The sequence below is a fragment of the Salvelinus namaycush genome, chromosome 21 (genome assembly GCF_016432855.1).
Source record: "Salvelinus namaycush isolate Seneca chromosome 21, SaNama_1.0, whole genome shotgun sequence".
Lineage (NCBI taxonomy): Eukaryota > Metazoa > Chordata > Actinopteri > Salmoniformes > Salmonidae > Salvelinus > Salvelinus namaycush.
Genome location: NC_052327.1, coordinates 2,878,433 through 2,900,221, shown reverse-complemented (window position 1 = coordinate 2,900,221; position 21,789 = coordinate 2,878,433). Strand labels below are relative to the sequence as shown.

The following is a 21,789-nucleotide window of genomic DNA, read 5'->3' as shown; positions in this document are numbered from 1 at the left end:
TATCAAATCATAGACTTAATTATAATATAATAACACACAGAAATACGAGCCTTAGGTCATTAATATGGTAAAATACGGAAACTATAATTTCGAAGAATTTTTTTTAAAATTCTTTCAGTGAAATACGGAACCGTTCCGTATTGTATCTAACGGGTGACATCCCTAAGTCTAAATATTGCTGTTACATTGCACAACATTCAATGTTATGTCATAGTTATGTACAATTCTGGCAAATTAATGACGGTCTTTGTTAGGAAGAAATTGTCTTCATACAGTTCGCAACGAGCCAGGCGGCCCAAACTGCTGCATATACCCTGACTCTGCTTGCACAGAACGCAAGAGAAGTTACACAATTTCCCTAGTTAAAAGAGATCCATGTTAGCAGGCAATATTATCTAAATATGCAGGTTAAAAAATATATACTTGTGTATTAATTTTAAGAAAGGCATTGATGTTTATGGTTAGGTACACGTTGCAGCAACGACAGTGCTTTGTTTCACGAATGCGCTTGTTAAATCATCACCTGTTTGGCGAAGTAGGCTGTGATTCAATGATACATTAACAGGCACCGCATCGATTATATGCAACGCAGGACAAGCTAGATAAACTAGTAATATCATCAACCATGTGTGGTTAACTAGTGATTATGTTAAGATTGATTGTTTTTTATAAGATACGTTTAATGCTAGCTAGCACCTTACCTTGGCTCCTTGCTGCACTCGCATAACAGGTAGTCAGCCTGCCACACAGTCTCCTCGTGGAGTGCAATGTAATCGGCCATAATCGGTGTCCAAAAATGCCGATTATCGATTGTTATGAAAACTTGAAATCGACCCTAATTAATCGGCCATTCCGATAAATCGGTTGACCTCTAATTGGTATTCCTCTTGTCCCGATGGGTTAGGCCAGTGTGATGGCGATTGCATCGTCGTCTGTGTACCTATTGGGGTGTTGAGCAAATTGAAGTAGGTCTAAGGGTGACAGGTAAGGTGGAGGTGATATGATCCTTGACTAGTCTCTCAAAGCACTTCATGATGACAGAAGTGAGTGCTACAGGGCGATAGTCATTTAGTTCAGTTACCTTTTGCTTTGGGTACAGGAACAATGGTGGCCATCTTGAAGCATTTGAAGACAGCTATAGCCTAGATATTGCCTATGCACAAAGATGTCAGCAAATTCATCTCTAAAGAGACCAAAGGAAATCTGATAATTCTGGATCCTATTTTGACAGATTGCATGTCAAAATATCAATCATGCATTCCCTGGATAGATTTTTTAATTATAGGTTATCATCTCCATTTTCTTACTTGGCACTGGGGGAAAAATGTCTCGAGCCCTGCTGCTAACCAACTGTCCATTTATCGTTATCGAGAGAACTAGTTACATTTATTGCATTCTAACTTTTTGTCCGTAGTTCAGCCAAATTACAAAATCACTATATTGGCTTCCTTTCCCCTTAAGCAATCTATGGACAAGGTATGACACTTATCCATGCTCTGGGTTTGTTTCCCTGGCACTGTTTCCACATGCTAACATTTTAGGGTTTGTGGCAAAAATCCAATGCAAATCAATGGTACCTATGGGGAGAGTGGGGTAAGTCGTGCCAAAGGGTAAGTTGAACCACTCCTTGTTTCTAGGAAACCATACACAAAATGAATCATGTGACCAAATATTTAGAAGAGGTAATCATTTCATGGAGTCTGAAGGAAGAAACCACATGGAATAAGTTGTAAGCAAGTTGGGTCCAAAAAACTGACAATCACAGTGTGTAATTGTGTAAGGTTTCATGATGCTTGTATCTAAACCAAGTAGATATTTTTAAGACTGTTTTATACATCAGTTTGTGTCTCTATAGGCTACAATATGGTCCTAAACCTAGCATTGCATCATGTTACGGGTATGCTTGTAATCATTAAGGACTTGGAAGTTTTTCAGGATAAAGAAATGGAATGGAGCTAAGCACAGGCAAAATCCTAGAAAACCTGGTTGTCTGCTTTCCATCAGACGTTGGGAGATTAATTCACCTTTCAGTAGGACAATAACCTAAAACACAAGTCCAAGTCTACACTGGAGTTGCTTACCAAGAGACAGTGAATGTTCCTGAGTGGCCGAGTTACAGTTTTGAAAATGTTTGGCAAGACTTGAAAATTGTTGTTTAGCAATGATCTACAACACATTTGATAGAGTTTGAAGAATTCTGAAAATAATAATGGGTGAACATTGTACAATCCAGATGTGCAAAGCTCTTAGAGACGTACCCAGAAAGATTCATAGCTGTAATCGCTGCCAAAGGTGATTCTGACACTCAGGGATGTGAATACTTATGTAAATGAAATATTTCTGCATTTCCTTTCCAATTAATGTGCTACATTTTTTTACGTGGCTAAGTGACTTCATTGAGTTACACAATCAATTTTAGATACTTGAGAGTTTAATGTCGATCCCCTCAGTTCTAAACTGATGGCTTGGGATGTGGACTTTTGAGGTCTGAAAATATCTGACAAATGTTGATTTTGGAGTGCAGTGTCCCTTTTTAAGAAAATGTCTTGAGTTTAGTAAAAAATTAACAAATTACCTTAAAACATACACTATATCCATGTGTAAAAGTTGGTATGTAAGTGTAAATCTTTGATCTGTTTTATATTGCATCCCCAACCTCAGACCGCTGGCGAGATGGAGATGGCGGAGGACTTTGATGAGCTCACACAGTCATCGGACACGGCCACATCTGACCTCGAAGACCCCACTTCTGGCTACCGTCACGCCTCTTTTCTCATCAAACAGCTCGACTCTGCCAATTTAGGTACACATGGCCCAAAATCTACCACTTTAACCAAGTCTTTTTTTGTGATGATCGGGGACTGAAGTTTGTTTGGGGGTAGTGCAGTGCCTAAATTGCTGTAACACATGTATGTCTAAATCCATCTCTGTAGATAATATCAGCTGATATCTTATAACCACAATGTAGACTTTGTATCCTAGGCTCTATCTCAAACTGTCTTTCCATGATTCCTCGCATTCTATTTCCTTGCCTCCTTAGTATTTGAGGAGAAGATCCAAGGTCCCTCCCCTTTGACATTTATCTCCAATGCATTTTGAGAAGGAGGCGAGGAATCCAGGAAAGATGAATTGAGGAAGACCCCAAGGCTCTAACCCTACTCCCCTCCCACCCCTCTGTCCCCTCAGACTCTGTGAGCTTTGTGAAGCTCCAGAACATGTTCCACGAGTATGAGCGCACCATCCAGAAGGAGCGGGACCGCCATGGGCACCTGTCTGACAACGTGAGCCAGCTGGAGGTCAAGCAGCGCGAGCTGACGGCCTCACTGAAGGAAAGCCAGGACAGCAAGCAGGCCCTGGATCACCGGCAGCTTGAGCTGGACACGGACCTCAACAACTTTAAGTAAGTTAGCCAAAGAGTTGGTCTTTTTTGTCGTTCTGTGAGACAATATGTTTTTTTCTCTCCCTCTCAATGAACCTTTCATATTTTTATGCTCTTTCAAATCTTTCTCTCTCACCCTTTTGATTTGTATCATCTCTTGTATCATCTCTCTGCCCTATGTGCTGTAGGTTCCAGCTGAAGCAGGAGCAGGAGAAGCACCGGAACGCCTCCATGATGTATGACAAGAACCGGGAGATGCTGCGGAAGAAGGAGGAGGAGCTCCGGGCCGAGGCAGAGGAGAAGCACAAGGTGGAACTGGCCATGAGGAACCTGGAGCTGGAGATGAGGGCCATTATTAACAACATGAAACAGGTAGAATGCACTCTGACTCTTTTTCGCTCTTTCTCTAAGCCCTCCTCTTTCTACATTTAAATTAGGATAATAACATTGTTTTATACCTTGATTACACTATGTTGTACTTTGTGGATGACCCCTGACCTAGCGCTTTATATTGGTCAGTGGTAAAAAGGCAATAAGGATTGGTCTACAACATCTAGTAGTGTACAACCTTCTGTATTCCTTTGTTGGTTACCACGAGCAAAGACGACCATCACCATCAATCATAGTTAACAAGTTTTTCATGTTATTCAGCCATTGCCACACATACCACAGGTGTCGTAAAAGATTGTCATAAACAAGCACTCAATTCATCTTCCTTTTTTAGTTTTTTTTACAAACATACACATGTATTTTTATTATGTTTTTATCTTGGCAAGTCAGTTAAGAGCAAATTCTTATTTACAATGACGGCCTGGGCAATCATTCAGGCAGAACATAGCCAACCTGGAACGCAACTTGCGTCCCATTTTAAGATTTCTGCAGGTGACTGGCCATATTCCTAGGGCGCTGCTCTGTAAGACAATAAAGCCAAGTATGGATCAGTCCCACTGTGTGCTGCCTTTAAGTCTCTTCACGATTTGCACACTTTTTTCAGCCTTTCTGTTACTTTTATGATATACTAGAGGTTATATGTCTGAACTCCTAATGCTCTGCAAACATCTTAAACTGATGTGCGTTGTCAGAAACAACCACTTGTGGAATCCCATGCCTTGCAAAAAAAAAAGAAAATATTTCAAATGCAAAATGACAGTCTTTGCTGTTGTGCTGGATAAGAGTGCAATTTCAGGGTAATTTGACAAGTAGTCGATAGTCAAGAAATAGTCCTTACCATTGCAGTGAAACAAGTCGACTCCAACCTTCTCCCAGGTTGTGGTGGGTACCTTTCCCATAACCACGGGCTTCTTGAGCGGTCTAATGAAATTTGAGATGTTACAATTTCCCACCATTTGCTCAGTATCAGAATGTATATTTGGCCAATAAACGGACTCTCTGGCCCTTCCCTTACATTTCTCAGCTTTCAGATATTCTCTCATGCGTTCTCTGTAGCATCTGCTGATGCATTGAAGTAGGTAGCACCATTCTGTTATTCTTCAACAGCACACCATTTACCACTGACAGCTCTGCGCTTAATGAGAAGTACTGCTTACAAGAGCCTTTTTGCCAGCCATTTTCCAGATTCTGGATCACCTTCAAAAGAATGGGATCTGTTGTGGTCTCTTCAGCTATGCTCCTTAGTTGCTACTCAGAAACAGGAAGTGACTCCATGACCATATCCACATGCAAGGCAACCTCCTCCATAGACTCCTGACTGAGGCTGATTTGGGCCACCACTGGTGGAGCCCTTGAGAGGGCATCTGCTACCACTAAAGTTGACCCAGGCACATACACTACCGTTCAAAAGTTTGGGGTCACTTAGAAATGTCCTTGTATTTGAAAGAAAAGCAAAAAATGTTTTTGTCCATTTAAAATAACATAAAATTAATCAGAAATACAGTGTAGTTTAATGTTGTAAATTACTATTGTAGCTGGAAACGGCTGATTTTTAATGGAATATCTACATAGGCGTACAGAGGCCCATTATCAGCAACCATCACTCCTGTGTTCCAATGGCACGTTGTGTTAGCTAATCCAAGTTGATCATTTTAAAAGGCTAATTGATCATTAGAAAACCCTTTTGCAATTATGTTAGCACAGCTGAAAACTGCAATAAAACTGGCCTTCTGTTGAGTATCTGGAGCGTCAGCATTTGTGGGTTCGATTACAGACTCAAAGTGGCCAGAAACAAAGCACTTTCTTCTGAAACTCGTCAGTCTATTCTTGTTCTGAGAAATGAAGGCTATTCCATGCGAGAAATTGCCAAGAATCTGAAGATCTCGTACAACGCTGTGTACTACTCCCTTCACAGAACAGCGCAAACCTTCTCTAACCAGAATAGAAAGTGGAGTGAGAGGCCCCGGTGCCAACTGAGCAAGAGGACAAGTAGATTAGAATGTCTAGTTTGAGAAACAGACGCCTCACAAGTCTTCAACTTGAAGCTTCATTAAATAGTGCACGCAAAACACCAGTCTCAACATCAACAGTGAAGAGGTGACTCCGGAATGCTTGCCTTCTAGGCAGAGTTCCTCTGTCCAGTGTCTGTGTTCTTTTGCCCATCTTAATATTTTTATTGGCCAGTCTGAGATATGGCTAACTCTTGATGTTATTTTTATGGACAAAAAATGTGCTTTTCTTTCAAAAACAAGGACATTTCTAAGTGACCCCAAACTTTTGAACAGTGGTGTAGGTTAAAATCATAGCATCGTCATCATCCTTTGAAGACGAGGAGGCATGTCATATAGATTTTTTTTGTTGAGAGATTGAAATAAGGGGTTTTATGGTCTGTTTCTAGAATCACCTTTGGTAAGCCATAAATGTAACAGTGAAACTTCTCACGACCAACCCTAGGCACTCCTTTTCTATTTGAGCATAACGCTTCTCAGCATCGGTCAAAGAACAGGCCCCATAAGCCACAGGCTTCCACATACCTTGATGCTCCTGAAGCAGCACTGCTCCTATGCCATCTTTGGAGGCGTCCGTCGACACCTTAGTAGGCTTGTTAGCTTCGAAAAATGTTAGCACTGGCTCTTTAGCCAAAATGTTCTTTACATCATTCCACTCTTTCATGTTCTCTGTTCCATGAGAACTCCGTCTTGTCATGAAGGAGCATCTTAAAGTAAACTGTTTTAGCTGACAGGTTTGGTACAACTTCCCAAAATAATTTACCATACCTAAAAGACACTGAATATATTTATTTTGTTCACCTTTAATTAACCAGGTAGGCCAGTTGAGAACAAGTTCTCATTTACAACTGCGACCTGGCCAAGATAAAGCAAAGCAGTGCGAGTAAAACAACAACAGAGTTACACACAAACAAACTTACAGTCAATAACAATAGAAAAATCTATATACAGTGTGTGCGAATGTAGTAAGATTAGGGAGGTAAAGCAATAGGCCATAGTGCCAAAATAATTACAATTTAACAATTAAACACTGGAGTGATAGATGTGCAGAAGATGAATGTGGAAGTAGAGTTACTGGGGTGCGAAGGAGCAAAAAATATATAATAACAGTATGGGGATGAGGTAGTTGGATGGGCTATTTACAGATGGGCTATGTACAGGTACAGTCATCTGTCAGCTGCTCTGACAGCTGGTGCTTAAAGTTAGTGAGCGAGATATGAGTCTCCAGCTTTAGTGATTTTTGCAATTCGTTCCAGTCATTGGCAGCAGAGAACTGGAAGGAAAGGCGGACAAAGGAGGAATTGGCTTTGGGGGTGACCAGTGAAATATACCTGCTGGAATGCCTTTCCTGTCGGTGGTATTTGCCATCTCCCTCACAACTTCGACCTTTGCATGATCAGGCTGCACACCCTCCGAGGACAGCTTGTCCCCAATAAATATGATTTCCATACAGAACTGACATTTAACCCGATTTTAGCTTCAAACCATGCTTCTGAACCCTCTGCGGAGTATTTTTCTGCTGCTTATTGTGATGAGTAGTGGACCTCAAAACCACAAAATCATCCACCTACACTCAAACTCCCTCTAACCTCTCAATGACACTTTTCATGGCCTTGTGAAATTGTTCAGGTGAAGAACTAATGCCTAAGGGTAACCTCTTAAAGGAATATCTTCCAAAGGGAGTATTGACTGTACCCAGTTTGGTGCTGGCTGCATCCAACCTCACCTGTCAGAATCCGTTTGAATTAGAAGTCGACCAATTATCATTTTTCAACGCCGATACCGATTATTGGAGAACCAAAAAACGCCGATTCCGATTAATCGGGGGGGGAAAAAGTGGTTGTCATGACAATTACAACAATACTGAATGAACACTTTTATTTTAATTTAATATAATACATCAATAAAATCAATTTAGTCTCAAATAAATAATGAAACATGTTCAATTTGGTTTAAATAATGCAAAAACACAGTGTTGGAGAAGAAAGTAAAAGTGCAATATTTGCCATGTAAAAAAGCTAACGTTTAAGTTCCTTGCTAAGAACTTATGAAAGCTGGTGATTCCTTTTAAAATGAGTCTTCAATATTCCCAGGTAAGAAGTTTTAGGTTGTAGTTATTATAGGACTATTTCTCTCTATACCATTTGTATTTCATATACCTTTGACTATTGGATGTTTTAATAGGTACTTTAGTATTGCCAGCCTAATCTCGGGAGTTGATAGGCTTGAAGTCATAAACAGTGCAATGCTTGAAGCACAGCGAAGAGCTGCTGGCAAATGCAGGAAAGTGCTGTTTGAATGAATGCTTACGAGCGAGCTCCTGCCTACCACCGCTCAGTCAGACTGCTCTATCAAATATCAAATCATAGACTTAATTATAATATAATAACACACAGAAATACGAGCCTTAGGTCATTAATATGGTCAAATCCGGAAACTATCATTTCGAAAACAAAACATTTTATTCTTTCAGTGAAATAAGGAACCGTTCCGTATTTTATCTAACGGGTGACATCCCTAAGTCTAAATATTGCTGTTACATTGTACAACGTTCAATGTTATGTCATAATTATGTACAATTCTGGCAAATTAATGACGGTCTTTGTTAGGAAGAAATTGTCTTCATACAGTTCGCAACGAGCCAGGTGGCCCAAACTGCTGCATATACCCTGACTCTGCTTGCACAAATGCAACAGAAGTGACACAATTTCCCTAGTTAAAAGAAATTCATGTTAGCAGGCATATACTTGTGTATTAATTTTAAGAAAGGCATTGATGTTTATGGTTAGGTACACATTGGTGCAACGACAGTGCTTTTTTTCCGCGAATGCCTTCGTTAAATCATCACCCGTTTGGCGAAGTAGGCTGTGATTCGATAAATTAACAGGCACCGCATCGATTATATGCAACGCAGGACAAGCTAGATAAACTAGTAAGATCATCAACCATGTGTGGTTAACTAGTGATTATGTTAAGATTGATTGTTTTTTATAAGATACGTTTAATGCTAGCTAGCACCTTACCGTGGCTCCTTGCTGCACTCACGTAACAGGTAGTCAGCTTGCCACGCAGTCTCCTCGTGGAGTGCAATGTAATCGGCGTCCAAAAATGACGATTATCGATTGTTATGAAAACTTGAAATCGGCCCTAATTAATCGGCCATTCCAATTAATCGCTCAACCTCTAATTTGAAGCATCCAATTTTCAGAAATAGTGTGCACCAGCCATTTCACACACTATGTCCTCCCTCTTAGGTATCTGAAAATGCTCCTTTTTGATACATTTATTAAGGTCCTTGGGGTCCATACAGACTCTCAGATCTCCTTTCCTTTCCCGAACACACGCCATGGAATTGACCCAGTCTGTTGGCTCCTCTGTTTTCACGAGCACATTGAGTTTCACTATTCTTCCGATCTCCTTCTTTAAATCCTTCCGTAGTGGCACCGGAACTCTCCGTGGTGCATGAATCACTGGCTTGGCGTTCTCTGTGAGAGTAATAGAGTAAATGAGAGGCATTGCTCCAAATCCTGTGAACACATCAGAATATATTTGCGCAATCTCCTCACCATTTTGATTACTTGTCACCTATTGAACACTGTGCAGCCAGTCAGTCATTAATGGTGTACACTCGCTTAACCATTCCCAACGACCCACATGCTTTATCCCCCAAAAGAGAATAATGCCCCTCTGGTACAATCACAAACATAAGTGTGTGGCTTCTTGTTTTCCCTCTTTACAGTTAGCCGACACAAACCTTTAGTCTCAATTGCTTGGCCATTGTACGCTTTGAGAGAGACAGCCTTTTGCATGATGGCTGGTTTGCGCTTTAGCTCATGAAAATCCCTCATTGATCAGGTTGGCTTTAGCCCCTGCATCCAGCTTTAAGGTCATAATTGTACTATTGACCACGAGTGGTACAACCAAGTGGTCACTAGCTACAGTATGGACCTGTGATGGTTCTTGCACATCCTCCATGCAATCCACAGTGCCCACAAACAAACCACTTTGTTTATTCTTCTCCATTTCAATGGTATGAACATTTTGTTTCCCATACTTGTCCTATGCAAAACACATTTTTCCAAAATTACATCCCCTTGCACTTCTTGGCCTGGTGCCGCACCTATTACAATCATATTGCTTGTGTCTCCTTTGCTCATTGTGCCCCCTTGTGTCCTTGTCTACAAAATCCACTGCTCCGCTTTCTACCTCGATAGCAGTGCTTGCTGGTGTGGTGCTAAAGGTTTTAATATGTGTTTGTGCCAGCTCATTTGCCTGACATATTTTTACTGCACTGTCCAAATGTAACTTACCATCCCGCAGCAATCTTTCTCTAACTCTGGAGTCATTTATATCAAACGCAATCTGATCTCGAAACATAGATGAGGTTAGGTCTACAAAATGACACATCTGTGCTTTTAATTTCAAATCTGTTAGAACCATGTCAAACTTTTCACCGTGCTGTTGTATACGACAGCGAAACACAACGTTCATATGTATTGTTCTTCTTAGGTGAACAATGTGCATCAAACTGATCCAGTACCTCCGCGAGCTCCTCTTTATCCTCATTTGCAAACGTGAAGTTATTGAATATATTGATTGCTTTTGGGCCCGCTCATTTGTAACTCCGATGGCAGACATATTCAGCGAAAACCTCTGCCGAAATGTTTTCCAATTAGTGTCCATATTCCCATTATCATGCCTCTGGTGGCTTGATAACATCCATTCCACTTCCATAAACTCCAACATTCACATAAAAAAAACACGATTTCCACTCCTGTTACCATGTATTACTTTGTTGGTTACAGCGAGCAAAGATGACCATCAATCATATTTAGCGAGTTTATGTTATTACGCCATTGCCACACACACTACAGGTGTCATAAAAGAGTGTTGTAAACAATCACTCAGAACCACATCAATACACCTTTCTCCATATCGTCTCTTTAATAGTCTGTTATTGAGCACACAGCATTTGTGACGTGAATGAGTATGAATGCAGCCTGTGTGTTTGTGTCATCCGCTAGTCGGAGGACGACCACAGCGAGACCCAGAGGCTGCTGACCCAGGAGCGAGTTGCCCGAGCTTTGTCGGAGACCCTCCTCAACAATCACCTCCGCAAGCAGCAGGAGATCGAGGAGGAGAACAGGAGGACCATCAGTAAGAGCAACGAGGTAACATACTGTAATCAAACGGGCAGGGAGCAGGCCTCGAACCCTTGACCTTCTAGCCCGAAGTCCAGCGCGCTATCGACTGTGCCTCAAAAGCATGCTCGAGCGGCAGAGTCAATATCCGCGCTTATAAACCCAGGGTCGGACTGGGGGGGGGGGTAACGAGCTGTTATTTGGATCTCTCTTTGGTGTTAGTCTATTAACCAGTTGTAATTTATTTTATTTAACCTTTATTTAACTCGGCAAGTCACTTAAGAACAAATTCTTATTTACCCCGACCAAACCCTAACCCGGACGACGCTGGGCCAATTGTGCGCCGCCCTATAGGACTCCCAATCACGGCCGGTTGTGATACAGCCTGGAATCGAACCAGGGTCTGTAGTGACGCCTCTAGCACTGAGATGCAGTGCCTTAAACCGCTGCGTCACCCAGGAGCCCAATTTACTGCATGGTGATGTCACCATTGAAAGCTGAAACTGCCACCCATGCAGACCTGCTGATTAGAAGGTCCTGTGTAGATTGTATTTTCAACCAGCAACTATCAGGAAATAACACTGATATATAAAAAAAAATACACTTTTTTTGTGTTATCAGCTTTTGTACAATATGACACAATACACAGTAAAACATTTAATCTGACTGCACTGGGCCCTTAACTACATATTCAAATGAACATTATTTAAGAACATTTACATGATAACCACCAAAAATACGAAAGTTAATACAAAACACTTTAGTTTAGATTACCTTCTTAGGTAGAACTTAAAAATGTGCCCATCTATGGCAGTGGATTAGACGTATGTGGAAGTGTTTGATAAAACACAAGCACACTGGCTGAATGAATTAAACTTTGTCTTAAAGTAAATCTGAAACTGCGTTGTTCGCAATAGTCATTATACAACATTAACAATGTCTACATGTTATTTTAATGGACCAAAAAATGTGCTTTTCTTTCAAAAACAAGGACATTTCTAAGTGACCCCAAAATTTTGAACGGTAGTGTACGTCGATGTTATTCTCAGCAGCAATGATCAAAACAATCTCGAAGCATAGATTCCGGTCCGGCTCTAATAGCAGAGGTGCATAAAGATGGCGGCCCCATGCAATTTTGCTAAGTTCTCAGTATTGTACATCCGTTACACTTGTACTCTCCGTTACACTTTTTTTTTTGTATGGTCATTAGCAGAGTTTACATGATCCCAATTTTAGTTTCAAGATGACAGCAATTAAATGAAACTAAAGTAGATGGAGATTATTTTATTGGCACATTAAACCATATCATGTGCTTTAGTTTTAAAAACTCTGTGGATGGTGCTAAAACAATGATGTCATAACTGAATTCTGCCGTCTTTATTCATGTTCGCCATTGAAAGTGATGTTGAGTGTGCTGTGTGACCTCTGCTGCTGTTCTTACTTGTCAGGCCCTGTCCCAGTTGACGGAGGCCACCGACCGAGAGAGGGGGCTGCTGCAGCAGAGCTCTGTGCTCCAGGACGAGCTGAGCTCCCTGAGAGCTGAGCTGGAGCGCTCCTGCTCCCACAGTCGCCAGGAGGAGTCCCGCCGCTCCGAGGAGAGCGAGGCGTTGAGGGAGCGCCTCGAGGACACCCGGCGCGACCTCAAACTCAACGAGGAGGCGCTGGCCCAGACAGTCTACCAGTACACCAGCCAGGTGACCACCGTCAAGGCCGAGCTGGCTGTGGCTTCCACACGGCTGGAGCACGAGCGCCAGGCGAGGGAGCAGCTGGAAGCCGAAGGTGAGTCAGCGAGGACGCGGCTGACTGGCGCTCTTCAGGAGGTAGAGAGGTGCCAGGTGGCACGTGCTGACGCCGAAAGGGCTCTTCGTCGCGAGCGCGAGGGGCACCAGCGTGCCCAGGACAAGCTTACTGGCGAGGCGGCGAACAACCGCGAGGCGGTGGGCGGGCTGTCGCAGAAACTCGCTAAGGCAGAGTCACGTGCAAACGGCCTCGAAAATGAGGTGCACCGCGTCACAATGTCGCTTGCCGAGATGGAGCATGTGGTCGCCACGCTGCAGAGGGACAAGGAGCAAATAGGGGGGCGAGTGAAGGAGCTTGAGGCAGCTCTACAGACGGAGAGGGAGCAGGCTGGGAGAGTGTGCGCCCGGCAGGAGACGCTGCAGGAGAGGCTGGCGGCGGCACAGAGCGAGGCCATGCTGCTGAGGCAACAGCTGGAGGAGGCCCAGAACAAAGGTGCATGCAATTGCAGAGTTTTTAACCAATGTATTTTAGGTGTATCCTAAGGTGGACCGTGTCTTTTAGGAGTGGCAAGCAATTGAATTCACCATCCCCTAGCTTAAGACCAACACTTTTGAATAGACCTCAATAATTATTCCAGTAGTCCATTATAGAAAAACTCCCTGATCTCTCTTGCCTGCCTCAGCCTGTGTCTTGATGTGTGCTGGCAGGAGACAGAGGTCCAGACATCATTCTGCCAACCCCTAGCTTTAGCTGACATGACACCACTGACTGGGAAGAATGTGTTGATATTTAATGTGTTGATATTGTATTGTACAGTTCCCTTGCTTTTCAATGCATATTATCCAGGTGGTGCTACAATTATGTACCTGCACTTTGCATCGGTACTGGTTACTTTATATGAGCTGAGATCCCTGATGATTTTCTAATGCATTGATCTAGCTTATTCTATTTAATTTAATTTGCTTGAAGTTTATCCTATTGAATCTATTGGCTACATCATGTGTTGTACTTGTTTAATCAGCCGTCAGTGCAAAGTTTTCTGACACTAAGTGCCTTGAGAAACTATTCACACCCCTTGACTTTTACACATTTTGTTGTTACAGCCTGAATTTAAAATGAATTAAATTTAGATTTTGTGTCACTGTCCTACACACAATACCTGTAATGTCAAAGTGGAATTATGTTCTTCAAAATGTTTACAAATGAAAAACTGAAATGCTGTGAGTCAAGTATTCAACCTCTTTGTTATGACAAGCCTAAATAAGTTCAGGAGTTAAAATGTGCTTAACAAGTCACATAATAAGTTGCATGGATTTTAGCATCATTGTTTAACGACTACCTCATCTCTGTACCCCACACATACAATTATCTACAAGGTCCCTCAGTCGAGCAGTGAATTTCAAACACAGATTCATCCACAAAGGCCAGGGAGGTTTTGTAATGCCTCACAAAGGGCACCTATTGTTAGATGGGTAAATATAAAAATGCAGACATTGACTATCCCTTTGAGCATGGTGAAGTTAATTACATTTTGGATGGTGTATCAATACACCCAGTCATTACAAAGATACAGGTGTCCTTCCTAACTCAGTTGCCAGAGAGGAAGGAAACCGCTCATGGATTGACTTTAAAACAGTTAGAGTTTAATGGCTGTGATAGGAGAGAACTGAGGATGGATCAACAAAATTGTAGTTATGCCACAATACCAACCTAATTGACAGATTGAAAAGAAGGAAGTCTGTACAGAATACAAATATTCCAAAACATGCTTCCTGTTTGCACTAAAAGTAATACTGCAAAAAAATGTTGCAAAGCCATTAATTTTTTGTCCTGAATACAAAGTCTTATGTTTGGGGCAAATCCAATACTGGTTACCACTCTCCATATTTTCAAGCATAGTGGTGGCAATAACCTAAAACACAAGGCGAAATCTAAGCTGCTTACCAAGAAGACAGTGAATGTTCCTGAGTGGCCGAGTTACAGTTTTGACTTAAATCTACTTGAACAATCTATGGCAAGACCTGGAAATGGTTGTCTAGCAATGATATATTTGACACAATCCAGGTTTGGAAAACTCTTAGAGACTTACCCAGAAAGAATCAGATGTAATCTCTGCCAAAGGTGCTTCTACAAAGTGTTGACTCGGGTGAGAACACTTCTGTAAATTAGATATTTCTGTATTTCATTTTCAATAAATTTGCAAAGATTTAAAAAAAATATGTCTTCACTTTGTCATGCTGGTGACACATCCATGTTCCCAGTTGTGGATTTACAATAATAATAATTAAATGGATTAAGCGCTTTTCCACCTAGATGCTCAAAATTATTGACATAGCAAGGGATTAACTTGCCTCGTCCACCACCAATATGTGGCACCCACATGGCAACCATTTGTGCCAGAACACTCACCACACAGCTAGCATGGTGAAGAGGTATATGCCAATTAGGAATGAGGGGGATGATAAGGTGGCATTGATAAAAATGAAGCCAGGTTGGGTTGGGAATTTAGCCAGGGCACCAGTGTAAACACCCCTACTCTTACGATGAGTGCCATGGGAATAATACAGTTTATTAAATTCAAAGGGATGGTGAAGGAGAAGGCGGTGACGGACGCCCAGGAGCGCTTTGGCGACCTGCTGGCTAAGCTGCGCTCGGACGGGGAGGAGCGTGTGCAGCTGGTAGAGGAGAGGAGCAAGGAGCTGGCCACCAAGGCTGCCGACCTCCGCGACCAGGTCTACAAGCTGGAGGAGGAGAAGAACGACAGAGAGGTGTGATATAGGGGTGGGGTGCATTCAGCAAGGCACAACGTTGTGGAACAGTTTAAATATATAATGTAGAACAAAGGCTCTTTCTCACTTCGTCTTTCCTGGGTTCCTCACATTCTCTCTCCTCACATCAAAAAGGTATTGGAGAAGATTAAGGGGAGGGACCTCAGACATTCCTCCTACAATACGGTTGAGAAGGAGGCAAGGAGATAAGTTTCAAGGAATCACAGAAAGACGCTTTGATGTAGAGCCCTAAAAAAATGCATCCTTCCTTCATTGAAGTAATCACTGATTAGATATTAGATTGGTGAATGCAAGGCCTCCAAACGCATGGTTTTCACCTGTTCAGTCATTTCGAATCAGTGACTACTTCAAAAAAAGGGAGGAAGGATGCAGCTTGAAAGAATTTGAACAGGGCCCAGGATAGAGAACAGGATAGCATTCAGTAGGGCACTACGCTGTGGAATGTACAGATATAACTATTTCATGTAGAGCAAACATGCCTCAGACATGTAGAATAAGTAATCACGTCACCTCTATAACATCCACTACAAACAGAAGCTAACTTTAGCCACTAATAGCCGCAAGTCAAAGAGCACCTTCAACCTACGCTTCTCATGATCTACTCGTGTAGTTTTGTGGCGCTTCCCATCCTCCCTTTTTATACTACATAAGAGGATTAGCTTGTCCTAATCACCCCCCCCCCCCCGCGCTCTCTCTCTACCAGCCCGGAAAAGTTCAGTCTCTCTGTTTAACAAAAAAAACGTTATTTTGCTCTTACTTTTTCATGGCCCACAGACTGGTTTGAGGCAGCTGCAGCAAGAACTCGCCGACTCACTGAAGAAGCTGTCAATGAGCGAGGCTTCCCTGGAGGTGAACACACGCTACCGCAATGACCTGGAGGAGGAGAAGGCACGACTGCTCAAGGACATGGACCGCCTTAAGGGGAAGGTGGGCGGATGCAAATGGTTCAGGTTATGATCAGGTGACAGGAATATGATCCTAGATCTGGGGAAACGTCACCCCGGAGAAGGTTGGAAGCATTGTAGAACCAGACTTACTAGAACGGACATCCCCATTCAAGTTCAATTCTAGAAATTATATTTCTAAAGGAGACCTATTGGTAGGAGTAAGACAGTGCCTCCCTGTGGCAGTTTATGGTATCTACAGTCTCCAATGTAGACTGGCTGGTAGTGGATACTGTGGCATCAATCAAGCTGCTTAACCTGTCTTAGATTAGACAGCTCACTAGTGAAGTTGGATTTTTTTGTATACGGCTGGCTACTGGCCGGGTTAGGGTTACGGTAAGAACTATGGTTCAATGTATAGGTTAACAGATGTTCACAGTGATGCTAGTGACCTGAGATTGAGATGGTCGTATGACCACTTGATCTCGGGCCTGTTCAGGAGGGTGCGACACTACAGAATGTTCCGATGGAAAAGTATTGTATAGAATAGATATGACAGATATAATAGCATGATTCCCTATTCTATCTGAATGTTCAGATAGAAATATATTGTGGAGAACAAATGTCATTGTCTGTCAAGTAGAATAGGGATTCACGTTAACTCTGTGTGAACTTGCTACCTCACAGCTGGAGGAGAGCGAGGACCAGTACGTTCAGGCAGAGCGGCGCATCAATGCTCTGAAGAGCAGTCTGGATGAGAAGGAGCGAGAGGTGGTCGCCGCCTCTCAGAAACTGCAGGAGGTGCTGTCTGCCTTTGCAGGCTCAGACACCACCATTAAACAGCTGGAGGAGGCAGTGCAGAGGTACACACGTGCATGCACACGCACACACACAACAGCATGCAGGTACACAGGCACGCTTGTACTTACACACACAAGCAAACACAAAAGTACAGTCGTGGACAAAAGTTTTGAGAATGACACAAATATTAATTTTCACAAAATCTGCTGCCTCAGTTTGTGTGATGGCAATTTGCATATAATCCAGAATGTTATGAAGAGTGATCAGATGAATTGCAATTAATTGCAAAGTCCCTCTTTGCCAAGCAAAGGAACTGAATCACCCAAAAAACATTATACAATACCTAATGCAACATATGGAGTACAAAACTATATGGGGATATCAACGACAGCAGGGGAAAGTGTGTAGCATCCTGAGACCATTCATGTGTGGGGTTGCTTCTCAGCCAAGGGAGTGGGCTCACTCACAATTTTGCCTAAGAACACAGCCATGAATAAAGAATGGTACCAACACATCCTCTGAGAGCAACTTCTCCCAACCATCCAGGAACAGTTTGGTAATGAACAATTCCTTTTCCAGCATGATGGAGCACCTTGCCCTAAGGCAAAAGTGATAACTAAGTGGCTCGGGGAACAAAACATCGATATTTTGGGTCCATGGCCAGGAAACTCCCCAGACCTTAATCCCATTGAGAACTTGTGGTCAATCCTCAAGAGGCGGGTGGGCAAACAAAACCCCACAAATTCTGACAAACTCCAAGCATTGATTATGCAAGAATGGGCTGCCATCAGTCAGTATGTGGCCCAGAAGTTAATTGACAGCATGCCAGGGCGGATTGCAGAGGTCTTGAAAAAGAAGGGTCAACACTGCAAATATTGACTCTTTGCATCAACTTCATGTAATTGTCAATAACATCCTTTGACACTTATGAAATGCTTGTAATTATACTTCAGTATTCCATAGTAACATCTGACAAAAATATCTAAAGACAATGAAGCAGCTAACTTTGTGGAGATTAATATTTGTGTCATTCTCAAAACTTTTGGCCACGACTGTACTCTCACACACAGCGCACGCACACAAACTCAGTCACCAATTTAGGGTTGTATGAAATGTAATCTGTCGTTTTTTGGGGGAAACAAACTGTTATAAAACTGTTTCTGAATATGACTACATACTATAGGAATGTGAAAGTTGTGACTGTATTATTAATGTTGTGTGACTGCAGATTGGAGATTGAGAATGCCAGGCTGGAGGCAGCAGCAAAGCAGCAGACCAACAAGATCGAGGCACTGCAGAAAGGAGTCCAAGACTCTGCCATGGTGAGTCTCTGCATCCAAACATTTTCATCCCCCAGTCAGTTTTCCATATTGTCTTTGGTTCCCATCCATAGGGCTGGGAAAAAGCACCATGTTTAGATATGTGCCATGTTAAAGGGATATTTCAGAGAATTTATCTATTCATATTGTTTACTTATCTTGAAAGTAGTCTATGGACAAGGGGAGACTACTTTTCAAGGAAAATAAACATTGAGTAACTTTGCAGAACTATACTTTAAGTGCTGATTTTAATCTTCATAAGCCCTGGCTGTCTTTTTGTGGTCTTTACAAATGCTATGTCATGAAATTATAATTTACAGTAGACAAGTTACTGTTTTACAGGAGATATAAGGGTAAATGAGTTGTAAATAAATTAATATTGACTTTAAAGGTATTCAATCTCTTCACAGCCATCTGACTCTGCAGCAGGAGGAGGGGTTGGTATTTCAGACATAGTAGCTGTATACGTTTCTTTGCGTTTGATTTTCTTCTCTGAAGGAAGATCCCCTCAAAAGGAAAAATAAATGAATGATCAGGACTCCCTACACTTTAGCCACTGCTTTTAGATTTGGTCGGCCTTTTGGGCACAATATTTCTACACCAGAAATTCAAAGACATTGCTTGAATGAGTTGTTTTTTTATCAATGTCTTCTTCTGGTTGTGTTGGGTTGTTTTTGATTGGTGGTGGTCTCTTTGCAAGTCAGAGGTCTTTTGATCTCTTTCTTTCTCCCTATACCGGTATATCATCTTGGTGTGTGGTTTGGGACCTATTTTTTGTTTCTATCTAGAGCTGCATGGTGTTACATGCTTTGGATTGAATAGTTTTTTTACATTTTATTTTTATTTTTTATTTATTTTTTAAAATTTTATCCCCTCTTCTGTCTTTTCGGGATTGGTTCTTCCCCTGGGAAAATTAAGTTGATCCTATCCTATTTGGATCAGGAACCACATCTCTTGTCCACATGTTGCATCAATCTTCTACTCTTCAACCCTCAGGTCAGGAACCGTCTGGAGGACTTGGTGACTGGCCTGCAGTGCAGCAAGATGACCCTGGAGGACCAGCTCAGTCAGGAGGTTGGTTGATTACTTCCTCGGTTGAAATTTGTATTGTGTCTCCATCTTCTAAAGATGCTTCCACATACCACATCTCGCTGTCATTTGCGCTAATATGTCAACGCTGTAAAAAGATTAACACAATAGGCCAGGTGCCCCACAATATATCTTTACGTGTTTAGCTTCACAAATTCAGAGACGGGCAAAGGGTTTTCGTTTTTAGTCTTGATATGGACCACTAACATTCGGCTCTACATTAGTAGCGTAAGCCTACCCCTCTGCCCTCAGGTGCAGAAGCAAAGCATGCTGTCCCATAACGCCCAGGACTCCCATGCGCTGTGGGAGGAGGAGCTGAAGAGCCGCTCCAAGCTGGGTCTGCGTCTGGCTGAGCTGGAGAAGGAGAAAGGAGAGCTCAGCAGCCAGGTGACCAATCAAGACGACCACTGGCACACACACAAACGCACAGCTGGCCATTAACACCTCACTTGTGAACATATAAAAAGCACTGCCTTAAACCAAGGCCCTGTTCAGAAACAATCCCCAGCATCTCTCCTATTGAATGTTTTATGTCGAACGTCTCGAACGTCACAATACTACCGTCTTAATTCAACAGGCCATTATAGACAAAAAGCCACAGAGAATGGGATCTACCACAGGGATTCACCCATATGCATTGCTCCCCGGTTCAAAAATGTTTAAAATATAAGTGAATTGGTCTGTGGGACCCCAAACCGATCCAAATGTAGCATGCATCAGTCAGAAAATTGATGCAAACATTATGAATCGCCGGTTCACTAAAATGTTTTGCTGAAATTACCTTCCAAAAAACCGAATATTTTGTGACAACTGCATCCTCTTCTTCAGCGTCGAATTAATCATGTAATTGTGTTGACAGTCATTGATCGACAAGTCATTTTCACCCAATCAAAGCTGACCAACAAGTTTATTTCTGATCTTGCATTACTGTGCGTCACCTTCAGCATTGAAATGTTTGTAAAATGGCTTGCGCAATATTAGGCTTTATTAGTTTAGTGACAACCATGTTTATCACATACGCTGTTGAAAATGGTGTTTTACCGAAATAAAAGTAGCCTAAGTTACCAGCGGAAACAACTCATCTGGCTATAGCCTACATGCTGATCGGGGGCGCTTACATTCGATTTTATTTCTATTTTTCAGGTTTACCATCAATTGTTTTGCTCGAAAAAATCTGTATATGTGGTACATTTGAGATATACAGGGTAAATGTAATAATTTTATAACGAAGACGGCAATCTGTTTTGCTGTATGGTCGAAGCGGGAGAAGAAGAGAAGCTCACTCAGTCTGCCAACTTCCAAAAGGTCTAAATCACGGATGGGCAACTTGATTGTGATTTCAGATCAAAAGTGGGGGTAACAAAAACCAAACATTGCCCCCCTAACTGATATTGGGTTGGTAGATGCCCAGTTTCCCTTATGGCTAAGCTCCCGTGCCTACATACAGTGGTTCCTCCTTTAAAAGTTGCGAGCTTACACTGCGGGACTTGGAGGTACCCAGCTTCACGCCTTCATTGCTCCAGACCACCACAAGGGGGAGTTAGAGCACTCATTATGCAGTTGGGTCCAAAGGTTTTTAAATGACCAATCATATCGAGTGGTTCCAATGACGAATTTGACGCGAGCCATCCGTCCCTGGTGACTTTCTTCAGCAAAGATGGCTGACAAAACATTTACGATGGAAGCTAATTTAAGTAATTATAACATCATATAACGAGTCAAGCAAAACATGTACAATTGAGACGAATATGTTTGTTAATGTAGAGACAAACGATTGTGCATATTTTGTCAAAATGTTAATTTACGAAAATCGCTATTTAGCAAGGTCATATCCAATACCAGGTGTATCAAACTCTGTTCTTTGAATGATGCTGTGTCTGCATGTATATATTACAATTATACACTTCAGTGTTTACTGCTCCTGGGACGTCAATGATTACACATTGTAACTATGCTATAGACTAGAAACATGATTTAAATAAAGGCTGATTTGTAATTCATATATACAGAATAAAAAAACACTACATCCTGCCAGCCCGCCCACAAGCGAGCCACTCAGACGGAGAATGACGCGTGGAAGAGAGCAGGAATGAGATGGGAGTAACAGTCCAGGCTATTTGCTCTGAGACCGGCATAATAATGCAATGAAACAAGCAGGGAGCAGGTTTCAAACCCTCAACATTCTAGCCCTAAGTCCAGCACGCTATCGACTGTGCCCAAATGTATTAATTAGTGTTTTTAGCCACAA

At 42.1% G+C, this 21,789-nt stretch overlaps 1 protein-coding gene across 1 annotated transcript in view; it reads left to right on the top strand.

Moving 5' to 3' along the window:
* Window positions 1-21,789, top strand: part of si:ch211-272n13.3 (ankyrin repeat domain-containing protein 26) — a 71,741-nt gene that overhangs the window by 21,636 nt on the left and 28,316 nt on the right. Inside the window, exons 11-21 of the mRNA XM_039017964.1 lie at window positions 2,662-2,803; window positions 3,187-3,400; window positions 3,568-3,751; window positions 10,803-10,949; window positions 12,368-13,151; window positions 15,243-15,427; window positions 16,223-16,375; window positions 17,020-17,195; window positions 18,362-18,455; window positions 19,449-19,526; window positions 19,794-19,928. Coding sequence (XP_038873892.1) covers window positions 2,662-2,803; window positions 3,187-3,400; window positions 3,568-3,751; window positions 10,803-10,949; window positions 12,368-13,151; window positions 15,243-15,427; window positions 16,223-16,375; window positions 17,020-17,195; window positions 18,362-18,455; window positions 19,449-19,526; window positions 19,794-19,928 — 2,292 coding nt within the window. The remainder of the gene's footprint in view (window positions 1-2,661; window positions 2,804-3,186; window positions 3,401-3,567; window positions 3,752-10,802; window positions 10,950-12,367; window positions 13,152-15,242; window positions 15,428-16,222; window positions 16,376-17,019; window positions 17,196-18,361; window positions 18,456-19,448; window positions 19,527-19,793; window positions 19,929-21,789) is intronic.